This window comes from Archocentrus centrarchus, unplaced genomic scaffold (assembly GCF_007364275.1).
Source record: "Archocentrus centrarchus isolate MPI-CPG fArcCen1 unplaced genomic scaffold, fArcCen1 scaffold_37_ctg1, whole genome shotgun sequence".
In the NCBI taxonomy this organism is placed as follows: domain Eukaryota; kingdom Metazoa; phylum Chordata; class Actinopteri; order Cichliformes; family Cichlidae; genus Archocentrus; species Archocentrus centrarchus.
The window spans coordinates 1,786,393-1,804,199 of record NW_022060264.1 but is presented as its reverse complement, the minus strand read 5'-3'; the positions used below and the strand labels follow the sequence as shown (position 1 = coordinate 1,804,199).

General features: G+C 39.5%; 2 protein-coding genes and 1 long non-coding RNA gene across 6 annotated transcripts; 2 read left to right on the top strand and 1 right to left on the bottom strand.

Annotated features, from left to right (window-relative positions):
• Positions 1 to 4,316: 4,316 nt before the first annotated feature.
• On the top strand, positions 4,317 to 8,881 carry LOC115776771 (retinol dehydrogenase 14-like). The gene is made up of 2 exons (XM_030724541.1): positions 4,317 to 4,623; positions 5,402 to 8,881. The coding sequence occupies exons 1-2, from the start codon at positions 4,381 to 4,383 to the stop codon at positions 6,017 to 6,019; spliced, it is 861 nt and encodes a 286-aa protein (XP_030580401.1). The 5' UTR covers positions 4,317 to 4,380; the 3' UTR covers positions 6,020 to 8,881.
• A 1,242-nt stretch (positions 8,882 to 10,123) lies between these two features.
• Positions 10,124 to 16,132, top strand: guca1g (guanylate cyclase activator 1g). 4 transcript variants are annotated; one of them, XM_030724593.1, is made up of 4 exons: positions 10,124 to 10,410; positions 10,502 to 10,630; positions 11,343 to 11,439; positions 15,904 to 16,132. In XM_030724593.1, exons 1-4 carry the CDS (start codon positions 10,216 to 10,218, stop codon positions 16,017 to 16,019), a joined length of 537 nt encoding a protein of 178 aa, XP_030580453.1. In that variant the 5' UTR covers positions 10,124 to 10,215; the 3' UTR covers positions 16,020 to 16,132. The 4 variants fall into 4 exon arrangements, with proteins under 4 accessions (XP_030580453.1, XP_030580452.1, XP_030580451.1 ...); XM_030724592.1 differs by having other exon boundaries at positions 10,481 to 10,630; XM_030724591.1 differs by having other exon boundaries at positions 10,478 to 10,630.
• LOC115776816 (uncharacterized) lies at positions 14,332 to 16,159 on the bottom strand. Its single transcript, XR_004019509.1, has 3 exons — positions 16,111 to 16,159; positions 14,956 to 15,131; positions 14,332 to 14,401 (listed from the first exon to the last, which is right to left on the bottom strand). It is a non-coding gene; the product is annotated as an uncharacterized LOC115776816 (long non-coding RNA).
• Positions 16,160 to 17,807: the final 1,648 nt, after the last annotated feature.

The following is a 17,807-nucleotide window of genomic DNA, read 5'->3' as shown; positions in this document are numbered from 1 at the left end:
GCTGCTATTTCCCCTGCCAATTTACTGCTTATTTATGGAAGCAGAAAGGATCTACTAAGTTTTTCCACACACTAAGTGCTAAAAGGCTAATTATGTATTTCCTTGAATAAATACACGTTTAATACAATAGAGAGATCATTTCTGGCTTTTGAGAACAATTTTTTCTATGTAGGATTTAAAATAGAACCAGTAACCTGCTTGTGACTGGATCATAGTGGAAACTCAGGGGGTACATGAAGATGATAATATAGTCTTTGATGACTGGCCTCCAGCTCCCAGAGTTAGACAAAAAAGGGGAGATTCGGATGGAGGCTGTAGTATGCAAAAGTTGCGAAAGAGGAATTTAAAATGATCCTAAAATTCCAAAAGGAGGATGAGAAAGTGAATTGAAGCGTGGCAGTGCTGTCTAGGGAACTGAAAAAGAAACTAGGAGAACTGAGAAATGGAAACTTGCTGGTTATGTGTAAAAGAACACAAAAACACATCTTTACTCAATAAAGTCAAATATATGAACTTCTCCCAAATCCCCGGCATATAGTAACAGCATATAAAGCAAAGCAGATGTGTATCAAATGTGGGGATGTACATATATAAAAATTGGAGATAATGTGCTGGATTGTTATTGCAATGGGCAGTACAGGATAACATAATGGTTGCGAAGTCAGAAAGATGGCCATGAAAACTGAATGGGTTAAGTTTACATGAGCATGTATGAATATGAATAAACAGATGCTACTGTATGCAGATGCTGTGATGAGGTTAAGGACTGTTTTTGTCATGTGTGGCTGAAGGACCAAACAGAGTTCAGGAACAAAAAAAAACTTTAACAAACTAAATCAAAAAGTCAGCAGTGGAAGGAACGCTCTGCTTTGCAGTCTGCATTCAACTTTAGTTTTGTTTTCTGTCAAATGTTCCCACACTTTTTAAAGTCTATGTCTCATTTTTCTTCCATCTTCTCCACCCTCCTCTCTCTGTTTCACCATTGCCCTGTTGTTAACACTACTTTCTCCTTTGTTAGTATCGCCACTGGTTTTAAAGTAAGAGCATGGAACACTTAGGAACACTTGATCAGATGATCTGAGAAGGTGGCTGCAGTGATAAGGTCTCAGTGGCTCTGATTTATAAGCAGAGGCCTGTCCATGTAGAGATTTATACTTCATGTTAGTAATAATGGATTCTGAATTTCACTGGAAGCCAGTGAAGGGAAGCAAGAATAGGTGTGATATGTGAGCACTAACTAGTTTTTGTTAGGAACCTTGCTGCTGCGCTCTGCAAGGACTGAGAGATGTGTATCAAAAGAGAGTTACAATAATCAACACTCTGAAGAAATGGAGAAAATAAAAGCGTGTACTGAAGGTTCCAGATGAGTGAAGGATGGTAAAGAAAAGGATGAGTTTAAAGATGTGAAATTCAAAATTCAGATGCTGGTCAAAAATAATATCAAGGCAGATGGTTTGATGTTGCTAGCAAGATAGAACAAGGTACTGACTGACCTCCTTAGAGAAAGTGTTAGGGACAAACACAAGAACCTCAGTTTTACTAGAACTAAGATGGAGGAAATTTGAATACATCCAATTAGTAATGGCAGAGAAGCATTCAGTGAGGCAGGAGAGGCTGTAGAGGTTGTTGGGCTAAACAGAAATGTACGACTGTTTATCATCTTTAATAAAGTGCACTTGATAGGAAGAGTTTGCCTCTGGCCTCAGAACAGTTTAATTCAATTTTTGTTGAAAGACAGAGTTAAAAAAAAATATTGTGAGCGTTTGTTTGAAACTGGTAACAATATTCTGATCAGATACAGCTGTGGATAATACATGCAGACTGACTCTAAACCTTAGTTATGCTAAGGTTATAGGCTACTACTGCTGGGGACTTCCTATGATGCACTGAGCACTTCTCCACTTCTGTTTTTCTCTTCCAGTGTGTCCATATACCACTACTGCATATCAATAACATCTTTTTCTTATTTTTTCTTTCCACTCACCCCAACTGGTCTTGGGAGATGCCTGCCCTTCCCTGAGCCTGGTTCTGCTGGAGGTTTCCTGTTAAAAGGGAGTTCTTCCTTACCACTGTTGCTCACAGGGCAGTTGTTTGTTAGTTTCTTTAATATTTTAGGGGTTTTACCTCACAATGTAAGACAAGTGTTGTTATGAATTGGTGCTGTATTAATGAAGCTGAATTTAATTGAACTGAACTGAGCTTGACTAGAACTTCTAAACCTAAAGTTAACTCAGTCAATTTAGACAAGCAGCACAATAAAATACACTGAAGAAAAATTTAACTGGCTATTTAGAGGCATTAACAGCAGCTTCTTCCTGATGTCCTCATCTCCAAAACCCACCAGGGGAGCCTGTTTCACAACCAGCAGCTGTTTTATTTAATTTTTAATGTAATAATTTTATCTTGTTTAAAAATAAACATAAAGAGATTATTGTTTCATTGTACAGTTTATTCTTTATTTATGTAAGTCCTTAAAGTGCATATATGTATTAATAGCAACGCTTGTAGTTATATTAGCCTCCTAAGATCCTATTTTGCCAGCCATTTGGTTATGGTGTTCCATGTATGGCCTGGCTGCTAGCATCTTTTATGTGCTAGATTGTCTCAGGGGCGTCTTTGCACAGCCTGCAGCTGGGGTCTCATCTTGTGTGGTAGACCCCAGCCTCTGTCAATCTTGTGCTTAGAGCTCGTTCCTGTACTGCCATGATTAGTGCCTCTGTGCTGTCTTTCAGCCCAGCTTTGTCCAGCCATTAGTTGGATTTTTGTCCTTCTACAATGGTTCCCGTTCTTTCTTCTCTTCTTTGTCAGGTTTCTGCTGCCTGAGGTACTCACTAAGCACATGATAAAACCATCTTCCTGCTGTATCCATGGATTTTGTTGTTTCATCCTGGATAGTGGTTCTGAGGCCTCAGTTTCTAAGGCTGACTACTCAGGACTTGACTTACTCTCTGCAGGTACGTGGCGGTTGCAGCTTTCCTTGTGGCCTCTTCATGGCTCCCTTTTGCCCATGGAATTCCAAGGTACATGTAGCTGTCCTCAGTGTCTACAATGCTGCCTTTGGTAGTGCAATCCCCTCAGTTATGACTACCTTGCCTCTCTTTGGAGCTGTCCAACTCTTCCTGGATCTCTACCACTGTGGTGGTTACTGGAGCCTGTTTGGAGAGGTTGCTGTGGGCTGCTCTTAGATTCACTAGCCACTGAGCATTGGTCTTGTGTGTTGCACCCTTCTCTCATATGCTTTTCTAGTATTTCTCCATCTCCATCCTTTATGGGGGGGATTGTTCTCATATTGTTCCCCTACTACTGAGAGTACACCTTGGATGGTTCAGTGGAGAACATCTGGTTTATTCTGCTGGCTTCTGTCTCTGGTATACCTCTTTAAGCAGTTGGCCAAGGCTGTGAGTCTTTGCTTGGCAGTTTCTAGGACCTCAGGTATAGAGAGCCTGTTGTATTTCTTAGGTACTTCTCTCTTCATCACACCTTTCAAGAGGGACCTCTTGACACCACTCCGATCCGCTAACATGGAGGGGGCAGGGTTTATGGCCTATCCTGCAGCCAGACACCAGGGGGCAATAAAGAGGTTTTGGCTTCACTTTCGGGGAGCTGTCAGATTGTCCTTGATTTCTAGTCATTGTTAACTGTGAGTGAATGCAGGTCACAGACCACTAGCTAGACCCTGAACTTCAACCTTAACTTTGTTTTGTGTTGTTGGTTTTGACACTGTGTTTCGGGTCATTTTACAGAGTAACATGAAAATAATTTAATGAGTAGTGTAACAAATGACTTTCTCTTGTGAGTAAGTAGATAAAGTATTGCATTACATTTAAGAAAAGTAATGAGTAATGTGTAATGCATTATTTTGTTCAATAGATAATTCATCAGTATACACATTATAACCAGTGGTCATACTGTTAGGTTATAGTTACCATTAAGCAAAGCTGATGATAAAAGTATTATAAATACTCAGAGCCAAAAAAATATTGCAGGAGCACAGGGACATCAACAACACAGGAAGGTTCCTATATAGTATTCTAAAACATTTTGGTCGGGGAAGGAAAGTCAGGAGGACCCAAATACAAGAAATTAACAGGAACTTTTAAGAATCTGAAGATTAATTTTACCTCGGAAGGCCTTCTTGGAAAGGCACTGCAAGTCTATGGCCAACTGATGATGTCTGTGAGAAGGACAGGTTTACTAGAAAGAGTCCTTTTTGTTTTTGTCAAGTTCCTGGGGCTACACTCCAGTCCAATAGGTGGCGGTAATACATCTCTAATCTGGTTTGCCAACCTCCAATAAGCCCAAAAGAAGAACAAGTACCGTCGTATGTTTTTTTTTTAGGGGACTTTGAGGCTAAGGCAGTTATTTTGCGGCTTAGTAAAAATGATGAGTGGAAAGACAGTTATAGTGACCGGCGCAAACAGTGGGATAGGAAAAGCCACAGCAGCCGGCATTGTGAAGCTTCAGGGACGTGTAATAATGGCCTGCCGAGACATGAGCAAGGCTGAGGAAGCAGCTCGGGACATTCGACGAGGCACCGGTGCGGACGGTTCTCAGCTGGTTGTCAAACAGCTCGACCTCGCTTCGCTGACATCTGTACGCGCATTCTGTGAAGACATAGTAAAGGTAGCCATATACTTATAGTTTTCGTTACATCTGTTACATCGTCCATTGCACCTTCCTCCAATAAATGCAAAATAAAAATAAATGGTGATGTGTAAAATACATGCTGGTGGGAAATGCCCATTTTTAGAGCATCAAGATTGAATTATAGTCCGTCTAATGCACGTGTTTTAGTTGTTTTGCCATTAACGTGACTTTTTTGTTTTTGTTTTTTTTACTTGCATTAAATGGACAAAAGTATTGGGCCACCAACACGTTACACCTACATGAGCTTTTATGACATTCCATTCAAAGTCCTTAGGCATTCTGTGGAATTGCCCCCCCCCTTGCATCTATAATGCCTTCCACTCTTCTGGGAAGGCTTTCTGTAAGATTTTGAAGTGTGTCTATGGGAAATTTTGCCCATTCATCCAGTCTCCATGCTAGTTCATCCCAAAGGTGTTTGATGGGGTTGAAACAGGGCTCTGTGTGGACCGGTCAAGTTCTTCCACAACAAACTCATCCAGCCATGTCTTTATGGTCCTTGCTTTGTGCATTGTGGCACATTCATGCTGAAACAGATGAGGGGTATCCCCTTAACTGTCCCTCTAAAGTTGGAAGCATAGAAGTTACTCACTTCACTGGCACTAAAAGGCTCACGCCAAACCCAGAAAAACAACTCCACGGTATTATTGTAATGTCCATACATATTGCTTAGTATTTTATTATTTGTACCTCATAATGTCATAATAAAAGTGAATTATCCACTGAATAACCTCTTCTCCTCTTTGCTGTTGAACAGGAGGAGCCTCGGTTAGATGTGTTGATCAACAATGCTGGTATCTACCAATGTCCTTACACCAGAACACAGGATGGCTTTGAGATGCAGTTTGGGGTCAACCATCTGGGTCATTTCCTGCTCACCCATTTGCTGCTGGACCTTTTGAAACGATCAGCTCCCAGCCGCATAGTGGTGGTCTCCTCCAAACTCTATAAACATGGTTACATAAATTTCGAGGACCTAAACAGTGAGAATTCCTATGACAAAGCCTTTGCCTACAGTCGCAGCAAACTAGCCAACCTGCTGTTCACCTGCGAGCTTGCCCGTCGACTGGAGGGCAGTGGAGTGACAGTGAATGCTCTAACTCCAGGCATAGTGAAGACTAATCTGGGGAGGCATGTTCACATCCCAGTGTTAGTTAGGCCCCTTTTTAACCTGTTGTCCCAGAGCTTGTTTAGGACCCCTGAAGAAGGTGCTCAGACATCCATCTATTTGGCCTCTAGCCCAGATGTAGACAGTGTGCAAGGAAAGTGCTTTGCAGACTGTCAGCCTCAGGTTCTTTTGGACATGGCCACAGATCAGGAACTGGCCAGTAAATTGTGGGACATTAGTGAAGTCATGGTGGGGATAATCAAATGAGATCATTTAGAATGTAAAGACTTAAGATATCTTAAAAATGTCTTTGACAGGTCTGTGATCTTCCATAGAAGGGCAAATAAGTTTTAATTTAAAGAATTAGGACTTTTGTTTTGTGCAAAGTCCTGAGTGATCAGGCCCGGTCATATCTTAAAGATCTCATAGTAAAGTATTTCCCAGTAGACTTTGCACTTTGCTCTCAGTCTGCAGGCTTACATGTGGTTCCTAGAAAGAGAGGCAGAGCTTTCAGCTATCAGGCTCCAGTCTATGGAACCAGCTCCCAAACAGACACCATCTTTACTTTTAAGATTAGGCTTCAAATTTTCCTTTTTGATAAAGCTTATAGTTAGGGTTGATTCAGGTGACCCTGGTAGAGGCTCAGGCTTCTGGAGAATGTCTCACGATGCATTGAGTGTTTCTTCTCTACTCCCCTCTTTTTTCTCCAAATGCATGTAAATGCATCTGGAATGAAAAGTGGGATACTGTATACTCTATACTGCATATCATTAACTTTTTTCTTCTCTGATTGGAATGAATTGATATTGTTTTTGTATTTTTTACCTTTATTTAAATAGGAAGTGAAACTGTTTTGCAAGTCCTGCCCTAGCAGGTTTTTCAGTGGCAGGAGAAATGGGAGTGCCTGGAGAGAACTTGCACAAGCATGGGGCGAGGTCTCACAGTGGTTTCACCTGAAACCCCTGATAGTAATGACCCACGTTCTTTTTCACACCTTGGCTCATGCGATGATGCACATGAACAATAGTGGATCAATGGCCACCTTCAAAGGGACAACCCCCACCAGGGTTTAAATACCTGGGACTCTCCAGCATTTGTTTTTAGAACTAAAGAAGCCTCTTGGATGAGACGTGAAACGTCTTCAAAAAACTTAAATTGCCTTTTTTTCAAGCTCCTGAGACATTGTGTCATCCAAATTATCAGCATGGACAAAAATTTTACAAATTCAGTACTAAATGAGGATGCTCTGGATGCTGCTTATGTTCATTTCCCTTTGTGACACAAATTCAATGGAGGTGAAAAAAAATGGTTCTGCAAACCTTTCCTTGTTACTCTGGACAACATTGTTTAGCTCAGATAGCTTAGGTGACCTGAAATGCTTCACACACTCGGGGCAAATAAGGCCTTGGCATAGAAAGTGGGTGCTGCGGCACAGATACGTGTGCCTCTCAGGGTAATACGATTAGCCTCCAAAAAAGCCATTGCTACTCTATTAAGAGCTTTGTGCATGACCACATCCAGTATATAAACACTGTGAAGAGAGTAACTCCATGACAGAGACTGCACTTCTTTCTTTGCTCAGCCACTTTTGGCACACCTAAATGCCAACCTAACCAAACGCAGTTACTTTTCATTTGCTTTATGAAGATACATTTTAAAAGCTTTTCTAGGCTTATGTAGAAGCATTGGGCTTTTTACTCTCTTTTAAATGCTTTGTATTGACAAGTGCTCTTATCAATGCAACATAACAGCACTCAGAACTGTCTTTAAGAATACTGAAATACAGAACACAGACCTTGAAGAACAGTGAATGAGTTACTCTACACATTGTTGCAACAGTAGCACTAAATATATGAAAAGCAGTGCAGCAGCATTATACATTAATGTTGATGATAACATCTTGTGGGTAGAGACAGGATGTTAGTGAGATCTGCTATGATGTGTGGTTTGGAGATGGTGGCACTGACAAAAAAAAAAAAACAGGAGGCAGAGCTGGAGGTGGCAAAAATGAGTACATCAGAGGGACAGCTCAGGTTGGGTGTTTTAGAGACAGAGGCAAGGCTGAGACTGTTTAGGCTTACAGAGGAGGGAGGTGGACACACAGGACAAAAGTGTTGGATATGGAGCTGCCAGAGAGGAGGAAAAGAGGAAAACCACAGAGAAGTTTCATGGATGTAGTGAAGGAGGATATGCAGAGGGTTGGTGTGACAGGAGGACGCAGGGACAGGTTAAGATAGAGGCAGATGATCTGCTGTGGGGACCCCTAAAGGGAGCAGTTGAAAGAAGACGAAGAGCAAGATGATAAAAACACAGACTGAAGATGTTTCTGGTCAAAGATTTTTTTATTATTTCTTGAACTAAATGTCTTGGGTGTAACATAAATTCTGTCTTTGACAGTAAACATTTTAAGCTGTTATGTGAAACCACAGTGATGATGCTTCATAATTAAAAACTAGACACTTTAGAATGTTTTTCTTAGTTATAAATTTTCTCGAAGCTTGATGAAATTGGTCAACATTTTTCAGAAATGTATATGCATCTCATATCTGTGCATTAAAGTGGCACAACTTGAAGATATTCACTTAATGTGTTTTAGTCACTATCTAGCTTCTTTATCCACTGACTCCATTCAAAACAACAATAACTTGTTTTTCTTAGCACAGAATATAAAAGCTTCTCACTTATTTGGTGCGTAAACAACCTGATTCAGATATTATTAGTGGATTAAATTGTGTAATCACTCCTATAGATAGTGGTTGCTTCCTGTACGTACTAATAGACTGGAAAGTGCTTTGTCATCCAATCTGATCACTGATAGTAACCATAATTACTTGAGTTCTTATGCTTTCTTTCTTAAAGCAGTCATCCTCTTCAGATGTTGTCAGCAGGTTAAACAAGCATCATCAGAATCACTATAATAAAATGAATCTACTGCCAAAGTTACACTGCCCTACCACCCCCTCCTCAATTCTTTTCACAAATTAAGAAGAATTTAATGCATTTTCTATAATAACAGGAAATCGAGACTTTGTCTTTTTTTGTTCCTTGTGATTGTGGAGGCTTAAAATGCCGAGATTTTTAGTTGTACTGCTGGACTGCTGTTATGGAAGTCTGAAATAAATCGATCTGCACAGACCGGCTGTCTTTACGAGTGTTTAATTTACCTTTGCAAAGGGGGTCAAACAGCAGTACAGAATACAGAAGCAGTCTGTGTGGTGTTTGACAAAGATAATAAGCATAGAATCATTTATAGGAATAACTTATCTAGCTGCCATGGTCACAGAATATAATCAGAACTTTCCATGCAAAGGATAATTTGTACAGACGAGTACATCTTGTAATAGAGGATTATAGAGTCTTCCATTCAGTCAGGTCAGCTTAACAGATTCTCCATCAAAATCAAAATACGGTGAAATCAAGTCAGGGGTTGAGAACCCATCACTCTGAGACTGTCGCTTGGGGGTTAAGTGCACTCTCCATATTTCCAGTTGTCTCATCAATTGCATGTCCATCAGCATCATTATCCCAGATATAGGAACATCAGGCAGTGCCAGCAATAATGCACAGAAGATATCTATATGTTATTGTTTTCCTGGTGAGGCAATCTGAAAGCATTATGATGACCTAATAACTTTGTTTAAACTAGGAAATATAGGTAATATAGTAATATAGTTTCTCTTAATAATTCCAAATTATTCTAATGATCAAAGAATTGTGTGATGCTTCATTTACTATGAAGCATCAGCATACTACTATTTACATAGAGATTTTTAAAGGTCGGTGCAGTTTGATATCGCACGTGTTTTATATGCCTCCCTACTCCGAAGTAGAGAGGATGAGGCCAATTCTTCTCCTCAGAAACACTAAAAATGTAATTTTTGCAGTTTTATCACCACACAGAGGTAACAAATGTTCTCCATATCCCTCGATAAAATAACATTCCTGTAAAGGAAGTGGAATTCCCTCAGTTCTGACAACCTTCCCTCTCTTTGTCACCATCCGACTACACTTCTCCAGTCCAAATGACCTTCCGATGCCATTGCTGTAGATCGTAAACCTATGTCAGACGTATGACTTTCCCTCTGGGATCAATAAAGTTATTCGTATTGTTTTTATATCTAATGACACACAGTTTGCTAATATCAAAGGTGGCTGATTTAATTACCTGCCTATTTTACAATTAAGTAGACACCACAGTGTTGTTGGCACATGTGACAATATTAATGCCAGACTTTCAGACTTGCCATAAAAAGACCTTGCTGACTAAAAGTCAACAGATTAGCAAATTAAAAAGATTAACCTGTCAATGACTTGCCACTCCCCTGCCAGTTTGCACAGTGAGAGGCTAAACAATAATCCAAAGCTCTTAGACTGACTGTGTAGATACTTTATAGTCTTCTCTTCAGGAGCCAGAACCTCCATAGAAATACACCAGGGATTCTTTTATCGAGCTAGCAGAGTCCATGGGACAAGAAGAAAGTCACACTGAAGAGATGGATTTAGCACGGATTCAAGAGCTGTGTGTCATTTTTATGAAAGAGTGTCCAAGTGGTACCCTGCACTTACATGAGTTCAAGAAGATCTTTGGGGGGTCAAGCAGTGCTGTGGAGGAGTCTCTTTTCATGGAGACAATATTCAACTCCTTCGACACAAACCAGGTAAAAACAAGGAGCAGCTTCGCATGTTCAAAACAAACGTACAACTTACCTGTTTGTTATTTTCAAGCAGGATAACACATTGGATTTTCAGGAGTATGTGGCAGCACTTCACTTGATCTTACGAGGCAATCTTGAGGATCGGCTCAAGTGGTCCTTCAAGATGTATGACAAGGATGCAAATGGGAAGCTGGACAGGAAAGAGGTGAAACAATTTGTCCGGGTAAGACGGAGCTCATTAGATATAAACTATTTACTTCAAAGTTTGTTTTGTTTTTTTTTTTCTTTTTTCCAATCTATATTGTGTGTTATGAGTGAATATTTGTAGAAAAGGAGGATCATCTGGAACAAAGTGTAATCAGTGTCAACTGTAAAAATTACCTGGTTTCGTAATACAAATCCTCTCAAGGCAGCTTAATGCACTACTCCTGTGTAATGGATTAGGGCAAGGGCTCATGTAATGTAGCCTCATGGACAAGATCATTTGAGGTAAAATAAAAACTCAGAAATTCTCTTGTAAAAATAACTAATTTATTCATTACATGGCATGGACCCTGATATGCCATTGTAAATATTAACATTTCCTATTTGTGAGACGATAAGAACAAAAGTGTCCATTGAGGCATTAGGTATTAGACCACAAAACAACATGTTGTGAAAAAAAAGAAAAGGTCTGCATTATATTTAATTCCAATGTGTTGAAACACGTAGAGCATCTTGTTTAGATATGTGTCATATTTAGGAACCCTCAGAGAATCAAAAGTAGGGCACTTTGCTCCAGTCTACCCAATCCTATAGTCTTTTTCTAATTTCTATTTAAAAGAATAGATCAACTTTTCTATCCATGACTACCAGCATATGAACATGCTCATACTGTAGAAAATAACATTTGAATTATTGGTGTGTTTGATCATCATTTCATGAATATTGTGCAGATTCTATACAAAATCAAGCTCCAGAAGACGAACATCAGTATGAATCCATCACAAATCTGTGACCGAATCTTTGAGCTGGTTGATCAGAATAATGATGGTGAGTTCACACTGTACAGTGGACCAGCAGTAAAAGGTGTTTAATAAGCACTTTACCATGCTGTGATATCTGTGGGCACAAGCCTTGTACTTTTGTTGGTATCTTACAGCTGCCATATTCTATCATTTAAATCATTACAATTTTTTCTTTTTCAATTAGTTTGTTCCATTAATGTAAACCTTACCACAACCTAGCCTAACTTTATCACTAATTATCCAGTCAGTTTCAAGTATTTGCATGATGACTGATTTTTTGTAGCTTTGATTCTGTACACCACGGTGGATTTTAAACCAAAAGTATTGCATGAACAGTTTAGGAATAAGCCATTTTTATACACAGAGCTCTATTTTCAGAGGCACAATAAGTGGACTATTGACTGACAAGCACTTTCATAGCTAAACGAGGCCTGTTCCCTCATTATTCCATGAGAAAATAAGCAGATAAAAGATCTGGGGCTGATTCCAAGTGCTGAATTTGTATTTGGTAGCACTGCTCAACTCTCAATATGAGGCTGAAAGAGATGTCAAGACAAGTGAAAGAGTCTGATAATTAGACTGAAAACCCCCAATAAGCCTATCAGAGAGACAGCAAAAACTTTAGGAATGCTAAAGGAATTGGCTACATTATTTTTTTTTTTTAAATTAATGCATTACGCAGCTAAGTAACACTAAAAAATAAATTAAAATAATAATCATTAAAGCTAGCTAAGTGAAGAACATTCTGGGTGAAGTAGGTATATCATTGTATAAGCCTACAATCAAGAGATGGAAATGGAAATACAGAGGGTTCACACTTGGGTACAAACCACTCAAATACAGGATGGCCAGTGCCCTATTCCAAGCACAAAGCAGGTTCAGTAAACTCTGAGTCTGATCTTAAACTCTGAGGTGATTATTTCCAAGATCTGTAACTCTGAGTTTTCCATTCCAGAAATCTGTGTATGTTTACCCTGAGTTAAGCGTGTGTGTGTGTGTGTGTGTGTGTGTGTGTGTGAGTAGAAAATGAAAGCCTCCGATACCAGGATAACAGGCAATGGTTAAATAAAGAGCAGAGCCCCCATTTTAATGCAGTGGACTGAGTAATATGAATGTGTCAGTGTGGACCGTGACATTTATCTTAAAAAACAGGATGTAAGAAAAGCGTCATTTTCATTAATTAGCTTTGTCCACTCTGTCATCATCATAGTGGACAAAGCTAATTGTCCTGTTGGCTCAGGAACACATCTAAAACATGCAGGACACCGGCCCTCGAGGCCTGGAGTTGCCCACCCCTGTCATAGACAGTATAAAGGTCTGACATAAAATACACTATATTGCCAAAAGTATTCACTCACCATCCAAAATCATTGAATTCAGGTGTTCCAATCACTTCCATGGCCACAGGTGTACCAAACCAAACACCTCAGCACTGCTTCTATAAACATTTGTGAAAGAATGGGTCACTCTCAGGAGCTCAGTGAATTCCAGCGTGGTACTGCGATAGGATGCCAGCTGTGCAAGTCCAGTCCTGAAATTTCCTCACTATTAAATATTCCACAGTCAGCTGTTAGTGGGATTCCACAAAGTGGAAGTGATTTGGAATGACACCAACTCAGCCACAAAGTGTTGGGCCACGTAAAATCACAGAGCAGGATCATTGGATGCTGACGTGCATAGCACGCAGAGGTCACCAACCTCAGTGAGAAGAGCTTCATGGAATGGGTTTCCATGGCTGAGCAGCTGCATCTAAGCCTTACACCACCAAGGGCAATACAAGGTGTAGGATGCAGTGGTGTAAAGCATGCCACCACTGGACTTTAGAGCAGTGAAGACGTGTTCTTTGGAGTGATGAATCACAGGAGAACGGTACTTGTCTGACTGCATTGTGTCAAGCGTAAAGTTTGGTGGAGGGGGGGATTATGGTGTGGGGTTGTTTTTCAGGAGTTGGGCTCGGCCCCTTAGTTGCAGTGAAAGGAACTCTTAATGCTTCAGCATACCAAGATATTTTGGACAATTTCATGTTCCCAACTTTGTGGGAACAGTTTGGGGATGGCCCCTTCCTGTTCCAACATGCCTGCACACCAGTGCATAAAGAAAGGTCCTTAAAGACATGGTTGAGTGAGTTTGGTGCGGATGAACTTGACTGGCCTGCACAGACCTCAATCTGATAGAACACCTTTGGGATGAGTTGCCAGACCTTCTCATCCAACATGAGTGTCTGACCTCACAAATGCAATTCTGGAAGAATGGTGAAGAATTCCCATAAATACTCCTAAACCTTGTGGAAAGTCTTCCCAGAAGAGTTGAAGCTGTTATAGCTGTAATAGGTGGACCAGCATCATATTAACCCGTATGGATTAAAAATGGGATGTCACTCAAGTTCTCATACATGTGAAAGGACTCGAGCAGATACATTTGGCAATATAGTGTATATAAATTTCTTTATACTCTCCTAATTTGAACATTTGTTAAAAAATCTAATTATTCAGCTCTAACCTGACAGGAATAAAATGCAGGGGACAGAAACTCAAGATGAAATTATGGAACAACAGGACACAGCTCTCTGATGGACCTGTGATATTAGTTACCCAGATAACAATAAACTCTGAGGTGGATCCACCCTCAAGTCAGTTTTTTAGTAAATAAAAATTGTTTTTGCAACAGGTTGTGTGTATGAGCATTTCATTTTATTCAGCATTTGTTCAGTAATCATTTAACACATTGGTGGGATGTAAAAACCCAGTTAAACGGTTTCTAATGTAATCTATTGGCCTTCACTGATAGATGATGGCTCTCTTGTCATGATGAGTGGTGCAGACTGAGGGAAAGTTCACAAGTTTATTTACACCAAGGTAAGCAGAATGCCAAAAATAAGTCCAGCTCCACCAGTTGAGGCTCAGGTGGTGGTTGGGCCACGCTCCAAACAAATCCACTCTGCAAACAAAAGGACTTCCTCTTCTGCACTCTCCACAGCTCAGGTTTTCCTGCGCAGAAGAAAACAGATGATTAGGGAAAGCTAACACAGGAGCAGGTAAAAGTTTCTGAAAAGCAATCTACCATACTGTTACAGGTGCAACAACCTACTGTCGACCTCATATAAATAGTGCTCCCGTGATTAGCTGATGATGACCACCAGGTGTGTAAAGTAGAAAGGTGGAACACAGTTTTGGCCCGCCCCTAAAACACTGACATCTCTTACAGCCACAGCAGAGATCTTTTACTGAGTTACTGTTAATAGTAAGAATTAAGTAATAGTAGCAATTTTACAATTAATTTAAAAAATGCAGGTAAACTTTCCAAGTCTTTAAATAATGTAAAATGTTATCAGTAAAGGCAAACTGTCTGAACTTTTATAGAGCTGTTGGTCAGCTAGATTTTCAATATTTCAGTATAATTTTGGAAGGATTAGCATTTTAAATAAGGAATACTGTGGCTGGACAAAATAAACCACTATGAATGGATCTAAAATGGCTTCGGATGGAATGTCTGGATCTGAATTGGATCTGTGTCTAAGCTGGTCTGAATCCATGATACTTACCCATTTTGGATCCATCTTGCCATGCAAGTGGACTCTGATGCAGACCTCGTTTGTTGATCCATTACTGAGGCTTTGGGCAGATCTGGTTCAGAATTACTGCTCAGTGGACCCACTGAGACTGATTCAGGTGGAAACAGCATCAAAGTTCAGACTTATTTCAGACACTGAATCTCAATCTGTGAACAGATTTCAACATGAAGTTTTCAGAACACAGACTGTCTGAAGGCTACATTTAAAACTTCATGTAGTTCAGTTTTAGAGTCTTTTCAGCCTCAAGTGTTCTCCAACATCTCCAAGATCCATCAGTGTAACCAATTAGCCTACAACACAGCAAATGATGGATCATTGTGTATGATCATTGTGTTGGTTTCACTTTTTGTCACTCAGAGTTTAACTTAACTCCCTTTCTGGAAAAGAAAAACTTGAGTTTCCCTCATTTCATGATTAACAAGCACAGAATTTTAGCCAATGATGCTTCCTGGAATAGGGCCCAGATTAGAATTTGCCAGAAGTTTAATCAAAGAGCCTGCAGATTTGAAAACAACAACAAAAAAACATCTTTGGACAGATTAATGTGTACCAGAATGATGGTCCCTGTCCATACTTTTCTGTATGGAAAAAGAAAGAAGCAGCAGATTATCTAGTATTCAAAGCACAGCAGATCATCATCTGCCAACCATGGTGGAGGTCTGTCACTGCTCTGTGCTGTGTTCTGCACTTCCATGTGCTGTGTACCCAGAATAGAGCCATGCGCCAAATCTAAATGACTGCAGATGGAAATAATCTTCTTTTGACTGTTGTGGTCATGACTGAAAGGTCCCTGTATATGTGTATAACAATATACATTCAAGATTTTTTAATAGATTTATTTTTCAGTGTTACAATTTTTCTTCCTTTTGCTACATACTGTATAAAGCCAGCAGTGGATTGTGTTTTTATGCCCAACAGGTGAGATAACCTTGTCTGAGTTCATGGAGGGAGCTCAGAAAGATGAATGGGTCTCGAACTTATTGAAGCTTGATGTCAACGCCACTGGCTGGGTTATTCAGAACTGCAGGAGATGAGCATCAGCCACATGATTTATTCTGAGGCTGACAGAGTGGTGTCTTACCTGGGATTTCAACAGTTTGCCTGTCTGTCCCCATGTTAACCTACCTGTAACTTGGAGCTGGAGCACAGTGCTCTTTTTCATGGGTGCAGTTCTGGTATAGCGGTTGGTCCAGCGGTCCCTCTTCTTGCTTTATACCTGTGGATTGAGCTTGATATCAAACTTATTTTTCATCACATCATGATTGGATTGTGTTGGGAAAAAAAAATTGGCTTCAAACATGAAATTTCATTTGAGAGCATCAAAGAACAGGTGAAAAGCAAAAAAAGAAAACAACATGCACAATGATTTTGCAAGCAATGTTTATCCATCTAAAGAAATCAAAACTCAGAGAGAAGGTTTGCTGGTAAATATTCAGTTCAATTCAATTTTATATATATATAGTGCAAAATCACAACAAACAGTTGCCTCAAGGCGCTTTACATTTTAAGGTAAAGACCCTACAATAATTACAGAGAAAACCCAACAGTCAAATCAACCCCCTATGAGTCCCACTGTCACTTGGTGACAATGGGACGGAAAAACCCCCTTTTAAAAGGAAGAAACCTCCAGCAGAACCAGACTTGCAACACAGTGAGTTGTAAATTCATAGTTTATATTTATAATGGTTATCCATATTGGATGTTGTAAAAAAAATTGTAATAAGAAAAAATTAATAGTTAATTTACACTGTCAACAAAAACGCACACCTTATTTATGCATATTTATATATAATTGGTTATTACAGTGAGGGTATATATTTTTGACTCCAGCATCATAGTAATGGAATAATAAAAGCTACTTACAGTCATATGAAAAAGAAAGTTTTAATAGAACTCTGTGCAGTCATGTGAATATGATTCAATAGCTTGGAGAATCAATTTTTAGCAACATTAACTTGAAGTAATTATTTTCTGTATGACTTTATCAGTCTCCACTTATTGTAGAGGAATTTTTTCCCACTCTTCCTTAGAACAATGCTTCAGTTGATTGAGGTTTTTGTACATTCATTCATGCACAGAAATCTTAAGGCCCCACCACAGCAGCTCAGTCAGATTGAGGTCTGAACTGTGACTGTGCCAGTGCGACACATCGGCCATCCTGTGGTAGATTTGCTGATGTATTTGGAATGACCAATTTCAGCCAAGCATTAGCTGTTGGACAGATGGCCTCACATTTGACTGTAGAATACTTTGGTATACAGAGGACTTGATTCAATGACTACAAGGTATCCAGGTGTGCATACATGCTGATGAATAATCAATGATGAGCGGCACCTGCCTGCTACTTACCCTTTTAATTTCTATGGAAAGAGTAAGGGTGTACTTAGTTTGTGACAGGACTGCATAGAGTCCTGTGAAGACTTTCTATCTCACATCATTGTATATGCTATTAGTAGTATATTAGTAGTATATGTACTCCTGCAGACCGGTAGAACAATAAGTAACTACAGTTTGTTTTATTTATTTATTTGCTGATTTATCAGTTTTACAAATTGGTCTGACATCTGAGAACCATATTCAGGAAGAACAATTATACACTTCTTATTTCCTCTAATTTATTTGCAACAGAAATTGATTAAATAAAATAAATGGGACAATAATATAGGCAGGGAAGGGTAGAATGCAAAGATGTTGGAATAAATATTGTATTATGTCATGAAGCAGTGTGCCAACAAAAGCAGCCAAAAAAGTTTGCTTGTGAATAAATGTGAATGTAAACATCACTTAAATATTTAAAAGCCACAAAATTGTCAAAAAATAAT